This window comes from Condylura cristata, unplaced genomic scaffold (assembly GCF_000260355.1).
Source record: "Condylura cristata isolate star-nosed mole 26May11 unplaced genomic scaffold, ConCri1.0 scaffold00003, whole genome shotgun sequence".
Lineage (NCBI taxonomy): Eukaryota > Metazoa > Chordata > Mammalia > Eulipotyphla > Talpidae > Condylura > Condylura cristata.
The window spans coordinates 60,691,410-60,703,759 of record NW_004567104.1 but is presented as its reverse complement, the minus strand read 5'-3'; the positions used below and the strand labels follow the sequence as shown (position 1 = coordinate 60,703,759).

Here is a 12,350-nt window from a genome sequence, read left to right as displayed (position 1 = left end):
TGAAATATACTGCTGAGGGGGGAAGTGGGAAGGTCAGGACAGGCCTGCTGTGCCATGTGGGTCACCTCCCTGCTGCAGTGGCTGTGGGACAGCTTCATAATGCTGAGCTTTAACGTGCTCACCAGGGCCCAGTAAACAGCAGTTTTGACAAAGATTGCTAGGAGTATTATCTGCAATAGTGAAAAATTACTGACTATTCCTTGCGGCAGAGTAAGTATAGAGATTTTATGAAACATGTTTTTCTAGTTTGCATTAGCTAAAGATTGAAATGTGGTCATGCCAGTTGTAATCATTTCTATCTTGTATTTACACCTATATCAATAGGTGTGTTAAAAAGTGAGTTTCGGGCTCACTCTGGTGGTACAACGGGCTAAAGCATCGCACTATGAAGCTCTTAGAAGCCACTGAAGCACGAGTTTGCTCCCCAGTCAGGGAGTTGACCCATATGGTGTGGCAGACCTCTCCTGCCTGCCCACTGCTCCCCTCAGCAGTGTATTTTAATAAATCTGCCTGTTCTGTTCCCTACTCTGCCTCTGGTGAATCCTCTCACCCACCACACCTCTGGCCTATACCCCAGTTCTGTAAGCATAAATAAATTAAAAAAAAAAAAAAGTGGGTTTCATGAAGCTGAAACGGGGAATTTGCACTGTTTTGTTAGTGAACCAACATCTAAGATATGGAGTTGATCATGGAGTTGAGAAGATGAAGTTAGATAAAGGTGTAGGTCTTTAGGAAAGAGTTCAGGGGACTGAAGCACTTCCTGCTTTGACAGATCAGCTAAATCTATATTGAAATCAATGAGAATTTCAGCAGAAACAGAGATGATGACATTGAAAGTGCATGAGGAGTTATATCCAAGAAGGCCACTTAAACTGACATGGTGGTCATAGCGCTGAAATTTTAACTCCTAGGCCACCAGGGAGGCCCTATACAACTAAGTTTTAAAAGCACAGTAAGGAGGTCAGGAATTGGGAAGGGATGAGATACGGATAAGAAAAAGGATGTTGGTACACTGTACCATGCCTATGTCTGAGAGGAGGGATGACTTTATGTACTTGACATAGCAAGTGATGCACATCAAGATAACCATCATAATAAAAATGACCTTAATGTGCTCAAGGGAGACAGTGAGGGAGAAGGTGTGAGTAGGAGGCCTGGAGGCAGTGAGACAGAAAGCACTGAAGACCTTGCAGAAAGGTCACAGAGATAAGGAGTCCTCCTTGATGCCTACTGAAATCACCAGGAGGGACATGCGGACATAAAGTACACTATTGTGTCTTTGGATGAATCCCAAAGTAATCCTGTCCACTGAAGGGTTTAGAGCTTGCACTTAAGCATAAAACAGCTATAAATCTCACATTTCTACTTATAAGAATATTTTCTATTCTATCCTTCTTATACCTAGATTCTTATTTGTTTCAGGAAATAATAGGGAGCCCAGTACTACCCAGATGATTGGAGTTAGAAAGACTGACTCTGTGGTATAATCACTCTAATAAACAGGCTAGGTTTAGAAAGAAGTTGGGAAGAGACTATTTTATCACCCTGAATGAAATGTAAGGAAATGACAGCTTTTGGTGAGATAAACAGCACTTTTGTAAGCTTTACTTGACCTGAGAAGATTAAACTGGGTTTGAATTTTTTTTTTTTTTTTTGTTATATTGCTTGAGGCAGGTGAAATGAAGGTATGAGGGAAGAAGTTCCAGAGGTAGTTACACAGATGGCCAGCTCAGAGATGAAACCAGAAGCCAACAATAAGTAAAATATGCAAATTCTTAGAAGAGCTATAATGCATGTTGTTTCCCTGTACTTCTGAAAACCAGGTTTTTTGCATATCTGTTTATGGATATAGCATATGATTAAATGGGATATTTTTATGGCTAAAATTAAATGAGCAGTAAAAAATTTACAGATGAACTCCAAGGATTAAAGCTCTGTAATTTTATTCACTCTCTAACTACAAGGAGGGAGATGGAGCCATGTAGATATAAACTTCTGTTAACAGATATATTGCAAAAAGATTAAAGGCAGGTTGACTTGCAGAAATGCATTTAAATTGTTCAGTGAGCATATGGAATGTTATTTCCATTGGTTAATGGAATGTGACAAGAAAAAGTTCTTTTCATTTCACTGCTATTAAAAGCAAATAAAACCAATCTGACTGCATTAAAATTCTGAAGTTGAGCTTGGCAGAAATATTTTCAAGAGGGAGGAAGAAATATCCCCCACCTTCCAATCTCCACCTGGATTTCGAAGATATCAGACAACAAAGAAGTAGCAGAGGCCATAACAATGATTGTTAACAATAAAGTTTGGGGGGGAAGATGTAGTTCAGTATGAGATTGAAATAGCTCCCAACTTTGAACTCAATTCATTATTTTTCCTAGCTCAATAAGGATGGTGCTGATAAAATTTATGAATGTGGTACAACGAATACCTACACCTTGAGAACAGCTTACTCCTAGGAAAAATGGAAAAATTAAGGGGGAGGGCAATGCTTTCCCTTTTCCATTTTAAAATGATACCCAATCCTTTTCCTGCAACCCAGAACCTGCAGTCTGCTAAGTCTCACACTGAGGGTCTGCCACGTAGCACAGAGGTTAAAGTCTCTGCACTATTATGTTATCCCCAGCTACTGTGGCATGAGTTCGATCCTGGCCAGGAAGCTGACCCACATGGTGCAGCAGATTTCTGTCCCACTCGATGCTCCCCTCAGCAGTGTATTTCAGTAGTTCTGCCTGTTCTGCTCCCTATTCTGTCTCTTGAGTCCTCTCACCCTCTGTACTTCTGTCCTACACCCATTTTTCTATGCATAAATATATATATATATATATATATATTTTTTTTTTTAAGTCACACATTGAAATATTGTATCTCAGGATTCTATGGGTCAGAAATCTAGGCAAGGTTCAGCTGTGAAATTCCTTTTGCTCTTTCCAGTGTTGGCTGGGGTCATTTGGTGGTATTTAATTAATGGGTTGATTCAGAAGTCTGAAGTGATTCATTAACATGTCTGGCAGTAAGAGAGATTGCTGGAAGTTTGGGTTCAGCTAGATCCCTCCTCCTCTATGTATAGTCTGAAAGTCTCCCGTCGAGGCCCCTTCCTCTCAACATGCAGTTAAGATCCAAAGGTAAATATACTCTTCACAGGGAGAGACAGCCACAAGGGTAGGAAGACCTGACACATTGTCACACCAGAATACTCTGGCAATGGGAGAGGCGCCCAGTCCTCCCTCCAAGGGTTTCCAGTGGTTCCCAAACCCATTGAGGCTGGGCAAGTGCATGTTCCCTAGAGAGAATTCAGTCTGAGAGATTGCTAGAAAACTGAAGACAAGAACTTGTCTTGAGGGTGCTTTCAGCTATTTTCAGTGCCCCTGAGATGCATCTGCCCCTCCTAGACCCAGACTTCCTGGTCTTGCTAGCCTACTGTAGCTTAAAGAATATGGATAGCACCACTCCGTGGTGGTGCAATGGGTTAAAACATAGTACTATGAAGCTAGCAGTAGCTTTTTCAGCACTAGTTGGATTCCTGGCCAGGAGTGTTGGGCTCACATGGCTCCTTCAGACCTCTCCTGTCTCATCCACTGCTCCCCTCAGCAGTGTACTTCATAAATCTGCCTGTTCTGATCCCCACTCTGTCTCTGGTGAATCCTCTCACAGCCCCTGTACCTCTGGCTTGTACCCCAGTTATTTATGCATAAATAAATAAATCTTAATATATATGACTAGTTCTGTGTTCTCAAGATAGACACTGGCCTCTGACATCTGGGCTAGGTAAGACTCTGGTCAGTTTCACTTCTATGTAGACTGAAAGTTCCTTCAGCATCATTGATTTCTGAGTCCTCAGCCCCCAGGTTGTTTTGCTCATATTTGAACCTCAGGTGAAACACCTGAGGTTGCTCACAAAACAGTGAAATAATCGGTGATTAGGTAAAACTGTCAAGTATGTTAAAGAAAGGATGAAGTGAAGTAAATGTTTTTAAATCTATATCAAATTCTATTTATACAGAAATATATTTATCCCTTTGGCATGATTCAAAAGTCCAAAAATGTGAATTTTCAAAGATAAAAAGTTATCTTCTTTAGTTTGAATGTTCAGGAATATGAAAATCAGACCAAATTAAGCATAATTTAGTTTTTTCATATGGATCAGATTGAAATAGTTAATATTTACCAATGAAATTATTTCTTTAAATTATATACAGTATTCTAAACCAATGTTAATATACTAAAAAAAGTTATAGAAAAAACTTACAAAATGAAACTCTACTGCATTTATGTTTATGACTATAAGTTACTCGCTTTTCAAAAAAAATCTTTATTACATTAATAAAGACCTATAAAGTGCTAAGCAACATGCAAAATTAATCTCCAAGCAAGGCTTTTCCTAGTGAACTGGATGGCTAATTCCCAATGAAGCAGCAGGATGCTTTTAATTAGTTTTCATAAATATTTTCATCATTCTAGTTTACGATGAATTACAAAATTACAAAAATGTACAAATAAACCATATAGTCTATTTACCTTCTAAAAATAACCAGAAATAGAAACTTGATTTGATGATAAATATTACACCATACATTAACAAAATATTTTTGTATATAATGAAGACATTTAGTGTGTTCATTACCAAGATTTGAATGTCAAATATACTCTTTCAAATCCAGTATATAACAAACATATGATACACAAAATATAGTAGTATTTTGTATATAATGAATAAATATTTCTATTGTTCATTATCAAGATATGAATGTCAAGTATACCCTCAAAACCCAGCTGAAAAAAGAGATGGATAATAAACATGAACATAACCAATTCATTTTCATAAAATACAAATAATAAATAAGGATAAAGATCTGTTATTTGTACTCATATATAGTCATATGAAAGGCAATAATCTAAAAAACTGGTGCAGTGATAAGCAACTTTCCTTTGGTGTCACAGTCATCTATCTGTATTTTGTAAAATATTATCTGTAGGATAGTAAGGCTCAGAAACATATTTTGACATCAAAAAATCTCATTAACAAAAGAAACTAAAGCCTGCCTGTTCCATCATCATTAGGAACAAGTAATTCTTAAACACTTGCACTGGTTTCTTTCAGAAAATCTACTACATTCTAATCACAACTGAGGGCTTCAGATGAAAATCTGGGAGAGCATGGTGACTTATTCCTAAGTGCTCAGTAAGTGACTTTTCATTGATAGTTTAGTACATCAATAGTATTTAAACAGAATAATTCACGGTCTATTTTCTGTTGACCATAGGTCAAAAGCTTCATTACCATTACAAATCTACTAATTTTTATGTTTTTGTCACTCAAGACAAAAATTGAAAAGTAAATCACATGTCCTATCATGATGTAGTTCAAGAAAGACCAGAAAACCATGAAATTGAAATTAGTAGAATACACTTTTTTTTTTCTTTTAAGAGAAATCAGTTTAGTGTAGATAAATTTGACTTGAATGTTATACTAATATCTTTTCTTCTTCTTACACTTTTGGTACTTCTGGTTATATTTGTTTCCTCTGTTGTTTTCTGCACTACTATCACTATCACTGTTTTGGTTTTGCCTCTTTCGTTTGTTCGCCTGATACAGGTCAGGGTCACTTGGTTGTGGGCAAGTCCACTCATAAGAACTGGGTCCAGCCTCTCGATCTTGAATGGGATTTAGTGAAGGGGTCACAGATGTGCTAGCAGGAAGTGGTGCTGTCAGCTCATAGTAAGGCAGCTGGAGTGCAGGACTGAATGTGTGCCACTACGGGAAAAGAAAGGCATGCGTTTACTAAAAGAAGCCCAGAACATTTATTTCTAATCAATAGTTTACATGTATATAGAAGTAATTATATCAAAGTCATCCATGTGTTAATAAAAGAGGAACAGTGACTTCACAGTGGGGACGTGGTAGTTTCTTTACATGGCTAGTGTGAATATTCAAGGTCATGTATAGTTGGCAATAATACAGATTAGTATTCTTATAGAAATTAAATGCAAGTGGCCTATGCAGTTTTAAATCTAGTAGCTATAATGTGAACATTAAAAATGAAGTGTAAATAAATTCAGTATTTTATTTATACAAAATATTGTAGTTATTTCAACATGTAGCCAATCAGATATTTTGCTTTATTAAAAAAATATTGCTAACTTTAAAATCTGGTACATATTTTATACTTATAGTAAATCTCAATTTGGAAGCTAGGTTTCCACTGAAGATAGCTGATTTGCATTTAGATGACATAAAATTTACAGTTGAAAATGTAGATTCACACACCTAAATTTTTCCAGTATACTGAAAACATTTTTAATAACTGAAACAAGAACCTGTTTTTAAATTAAAATTAAAAATGAAAAACTCTGCTCTTTAAGCCCACATGTGGCTTTACAGTAACCACAGTGTACAGCAGTTGTTAAATAAGATGGACACTTCCCTGTCTTTAAACTTGCTTTTAACTCAAACATTTAGCTAGTCAAAGTAGGTTAAAGATTAACAGTGATAACATGAGCTTGTGGGGTGTGTGTATGTGTATGTGTGTTTCCAACTTCTCTTAATGTTAAAAAATGCTAGGAAGATACTGACAGTTTCACCTCAGAAATGGTTGTTTCCTCAAATCTCATGACAACTAAGAAAAGATTTTTCCAAAAGCTTAAATTATCAATTTACTTATGTTTACAAAATGATGCTTATTTGAAAAATCTGAAGCTTATACGTTCATTGGATGTTTGTAAAAATGATACCCTGTGAATTAGAATATCTCAATTATAGTCCTACCTCCATCACTAGCAAGCTGTTTATGGTGATTAAGATTCCTGATCCCAACTTTGGTAGGTATAAGATGAGGAGTTGGAGGGAGAAGTTATCTTAAACTCCCCTTTAATCAAGACATACTTACCCATTCTAGATCATTCAATTCTAAAGAACCCTTTCAAAATACCCATTCCAATGAGAGCCCTCTACTCCACTTTTACTTGGACCACGGCATCTCTTCACCCCCATCTGTCCACTTCCACTGACCACTGGCTGTTTGCTGAGGTCATTTTGAGGTTTCCAAGAGGACAAGGCTAGAGCAGATGTTCCCTGGGGGACTGTGCTCAGGGCAGCTTCTGCCTCTATCCAGGTTTACATTTGAATGCCAAGCCACTTTTATATTCTTCATAGTTTGTATGCTATTATAAGTTGACCCAAAGGCATATCAAACTTACCATCTTCTGCAAGGAGAAGTAATCTGGAGGCAATGCTGTGTTGTTAAGTGGAAAGAAGTGCATGGGAAAGGAAGGCCTGCCCACAACTTCATCATTTCTTTGGGGAGGTAAAAGAAGAAGCAATATAAAGTTAAAATTCATAGGCATGGATGCTCTTAAACAACACAACCTTTTGTATTTAAAAAAAGATGAACTTCTCCAAGAGAGAAGTTAATATTAGTTTACTTTAAACATACATAATTAACTATATAGATAATATTATCACATATTGAAATCTCAACACTTAAGAGTCACATTTGGCTTTTTGATAGGAAAATATGAAACAATATTACATAGAACAGCTAGATATGAAGAGAGTAAAGCATGCGTTAATAATCACCCAGGTTACATTTAGTCCTGTACAGATATAAAACGTGAAATTTAGAAAAAGTCCTCACTTTTGAAGGTATCTGTACTGCTTATACAAATTATTTGTAAGTGAACTGCTAATGTTAAATTGAACAAACATTTGCTGACTCCTGTACATTAAGAGTATAAAAGTCCCCAATTTAAAATTTGCTTACTTTCTTTTACAAGTGTATTCTCTGTTTCTATGGAGATGTTCAATCAATTTCTGTTACAAATAATGGGTAGACCCATGGGAGTTGTCATTAGCCTACTTGTTCAGCTCACCAAAATTTTAGTGTGGTACTATTGATCCTTTGAATAGAAAGTCTAGTTTGGAGGCGGTGAGGGGAGTGAAATTAACACAGCCAGGAAGAGGCAAAGACGATGGTCGGAGAACCACAGGAATCAAGTCAAATGGATAAGTGTACAGATCATTTATAAGTGATGAAGAGACCAGTGGATGAGGGAGTTTCATTAAGGAAAGCAGTAGACAGGTATCTGTTATATTTCAGTAAACTGGATAAGCAAGAAATCACTGAATTCTTAATCAGTAACATGGTTCAGAAGAGAATGGGAAGTAGGATGTGGAGGAGAAAAGATTTTTCAGTGATAGGACAGGAAAAATATAACAGCCTTATTACGAGACAGTTGCAGGGAGACAAGAACATGTATGTGGAGTAAATGATAGTCAGGGGACAAAAGGTACAATGAGGTTGCAGTATGGGGAAGACACCACTAAAAACAGATGGAGATTTTATAAATCTCTACTTTATGTGAATTTCAGGGCATGTACAGTTATCTGTGAGGAGGAATCAAATATAAAGGAGGAGAGGTTACAAGTTGAATTGTGTCCCCACCTAATAGCTCAAAAGATGACCTTTTCGAAAATAGAGCTGTTGCAGATGTAATTAGTAAGAGGAGGTCGCATTTAGGTAGGAATGGCCCCTCATCTGGTAAGACTGGTGTTCCTAAGACAGGACCTTTGGAGACAGACACACATGAAGATGAAAGCAGAGATATGGGTGAGTCTATAGGCCAAGGGATATCAAAGGCCACCAACAGACCATGAGGAGCTAGGATGGATATGGGATAGACTCTTCCTCATCACCCATGGAAGCAACCTAACCCTTGTCGCTTTGATCTTGGACTTCTAACTTCTGGAACTGTGAGACAATAGTTTGTGGTACTTTGTTAGAACAAAGTACTAAAAAAAAATAAATAACAGAATTATTCACTAATAACAACAAGTAAAATTGGCAGTAAGGAGCACAAGAAATCAATTTCCCAGAAAAACCAGGGAAAGGCTAGGTAAGTACTTGTGCACTACTTTTCTCTCTATATGTCTTCTAGGACATGATTATCTATTCCTCCTCTATAAGGTAACAAATGACAGAGGAATAATTTATTACCAGTAAAGTGTAACATTATGAACCATACACAATTCTGATGGCCAACAGCAACCTCGTGTGATGACTTACCAAACATATCCAGGGAATACAAGAGTTACACTCACTCACATCCACTAGTGTTTTTCTAGTATTTCCTCTTTTAACCAAAATCCTAGCAGCTTATTCTTTCCACCTAACTTCTGAGGAAAAAGAGGCTTAGTTTTTCATTAGAAGAGGAAGGTAAGTTCCTAACACATATTGCTTAGTTTGTCAGTGTATGGTGCTCTCCCTACCAAGGGAGGAAATCATTTTCCTCTTTTTGCTAACATTCCCTGAAAGTACTCACTGAATTCTGGCTATGGGTCCACTATTTTAAATAGCTCGAATTTATTATAAAGTGAATTTTTCACAGTGAATTTTTTAGACCTTATCCTTATTTTAGGGAGGGGTTGCCAAGTAGTGAAATAATTTGTCCATAGTTACTTCACTACAATAACTTGTCATACTGTTAACACAATGGCAAAAGCAGGATTGAAATTCAGGTCATCTTATGTTGACACCTACTTTCTTACCTTCTCCTTATTTTACTACAGAAATACTAGAGAGAATGAAGATTTGGAGCACAGTGAGTTTTATTTGGAGTGTGACACTTCTCCTAGAGAAAAGCCTGGGTAATTACCAGTCCCAAGAGTCACTGTAGGCCTCAGAGGACTGATATAGTTAACAGGAAGAGAAGGCCTGGCTTTTCAGCTTATATGAGGCTATTCGGTTCTGCTACAGAAAACAAGATAACAAACAGGATGGCTGAAACTCATGAAGCTCAGAGTAGACGTTAGGCAAGCTAATAATGTATGAGGTAACAATGAAACTGTGTTAGTGATAGACTGGGAGACACAGCATATATAGGTATATATAATGGAAAGTAAACGAGTCAGTATCCTATAAAGAACGCCACAGATTGATTCAACAAGAAATTGACAGATTGATTCAATAGGAAATATGACGGAACAAATAAAAGTATTACTCCTAGATAGAAAGGAAAGGGAATCTAAGTCCTTAGCACACCTCCTGTGGGCTACAGTTATGCTGACTTTCTTGGCTTTGCTCTGCCTAGGAAACTCAGATATAACTTGCAGGCATCTGGATGCGAACAGGTGTATTATATTCTATATCTCCGAGGGAGCAAGTGAGTAAGATTGGGAGCTTCCAATCAGAATGGATGCCCTTACTTAAGCCTCCACTATGATCTTCATAACCACACTGTCAGCCAGGGAGGTAGATACAACAGCCAGAGAGAAAAGGGACATGTGAATATTAGTATAACTAGAACTCAGCTCTTGTGGAACTTTTGGTCATTTATGTGCTATTCTAAGGTTCTCCCTTCTCTAGTATCTTTCCTCTCTTCATTCTGTCTTTTACATTGGTTTAGTGGTATGAGTTGAACATCTTGATTTGGTTACAAGGCCTTCTGTTCATGATGTTTGAGTTAGCTGGTTTGACAGTGTGAATGGAGGTAACAGCATCAACAGCCTAAGAAAGTTTTAGACTCTTGGAAAATTACCATAGATAAATTCTAAAACATAAGAAAATAAATAATAGAGTGGTATAATGCCAGGAGATTAAATTCAAGCCTAGAACTACCATTTTTTAATATTGTGACTTTGGAAATTATTTAACATCTGCATCTCTGTTCAAATATTAAAAATGGCTAATAGTTACCTTTATGATCTATCACACCAAGACCTTAGATGTGGAAATTATTTAACAGCTATGACAAATACATGTTAAACACAACACTACAGAAGTGGATCTAACTACTTAAAATACTGATTGAATGATAAATTAATAAGCCTTTTTGTCATTTCTCACTTATTCAGAAAAGTGAATTCTTAATTTTTTGCTATGTCTAACTGGTAAGATTTTACAACAGTTCAGAATATATTAAAACTCTTTATGACTTGAGCCTATTTTGTTTTACCTTGGTGAAACTTTTTTTTTGATTACCTGTAATTCTGTGAATTTATCTTAATGTAGCTCTCAAAACTTTGATTGGCTGGTTCAGAAGAACGAGAACTCCCTATAAAGATAAAAGAATAACACATTACCTCATGGTATAATTTTTCTTGAAATAAAATATTAAAACATTAAAAAAACACTAAGAATACAGTATTGATTAAAATGCCATCTGCATATATAAGATAGAGGGATATGTCTTTGATCTCCCCAGTAATATTTACATTATAACAATATAGGGGCCTCCCAGGTAGCGTAGTACTTAAGTCTCAGCACTGTTACTGTGATGGCATAGGTTCAATCTCTTGTAAGGAGCTGGCCTACATATGATGTGGCACATGTCTCTTGTATCACCCACTGATCCCCTCAGCAGTTTATTTCTGTGAGTCTGCTGTTCTGCTTCCTATTCTCCTTGGTGAATCCTCTCGCCTTCTGCACCGCTGGCCCAGTTCTTATATGCATCAATAAATTTAAAAGAATCCTTTATATTATAGTACTATATACAAGGTTGTAAAATGTGCAATGTGAGATAGCTATGTTAGTATACGTGACTGAATTATACTTAAGCTTTCGTCCATAACATTGGCTCTGCAAGAGCATTATATTGACATGGGACCATATACACAATTATGTTTGATCTACATACCTGTCAACTAAATATGGCAAATAATCAGCACTATCTGCCTCCCACAGAAGACATGGATTCTCCAAACTGTTCTGGCAAAAGCTGATAAAACCATACACAAGATGCTGGGTGGCTGACTAGAGATGTGTCAGAACATAATGACCTGGTCCACTCTACCTGCCTGTATGAATCAACTGACAGTATTTGAGAGCACAATATAGTCAGTTTTCTTTGCAAAGACATTTAAGAGAAAAATGCAAAGCAAACACTTTTCCTTTGCAATAAAACTTTATATTGGTATTTTTATTTGTTTTCTTTTAATATATTGAGAAGAATAAAAAGCAAACAAATAAGTGAAACTCCAGTAAGTTTGAATCATTTAGTGGAAGGCAGCAACTAAAGGATTGCAAACATTGTAACATTAGCCTAAGCACTGCCTCTGTCAGTCCTTCAAAATGTGAAAGAGCGAGAGTAGTGCACAAGTTCTCTGGGCACCTTGTCAAAGATTATCGGTACTTGACATGTGCAGAAGACATTTGAGGCCTTTTTCCTCTATGGCTGTTAAGGGCTACTTTGCAGCTGCCTTTGGCCAGCTACTCTTAAAGGATGTCCAGGACATTCTGTATAGCATGATTTCCCCAAGAAAAAGACAAGCCACCCTTCCTATCTTCCAAATGGTAAGTATTTGATACTGTTCATTAACAATGACAAGAAGAGCAGAAAACACTCTTGCT

The 12,350-nt window shown here is 36.9% G+C and overlaps 1 protein-coding gene across 1 annotated transcript in view; it reads right to left on the bottom strand.

Annotated features, from left to right (window-relative positions):
- Positions 1–4,304: 4,304 nt before the first annotated feature.
- Positions 4,305–12,350, bottom strand: part of RBM11 (RNA binding motif protein 11) — a 12,449-nt gene continuing 4,403 nt past the window's right edge. The window contains exons 3-5 of the mRNA XM_012731515.1: positions 10,983–11,055; positions 7,204–7,300; positions 4,305–5,761 (exon numbers count right to left, since the gene is read on the bottom strand). Coding sequence (XP_012586969.1) covers positions 5,477–5,761; positions 7,204–7,300; positions 10,983–11,055 — 455 coding nt within the window. The 3' untranslated portion in view covers positions 4,305–5,476. The remainder of the gene's footprint in view (positions 5,762–7,203; positions 7,301–10,982; positions 11,056–12,350) is intronic.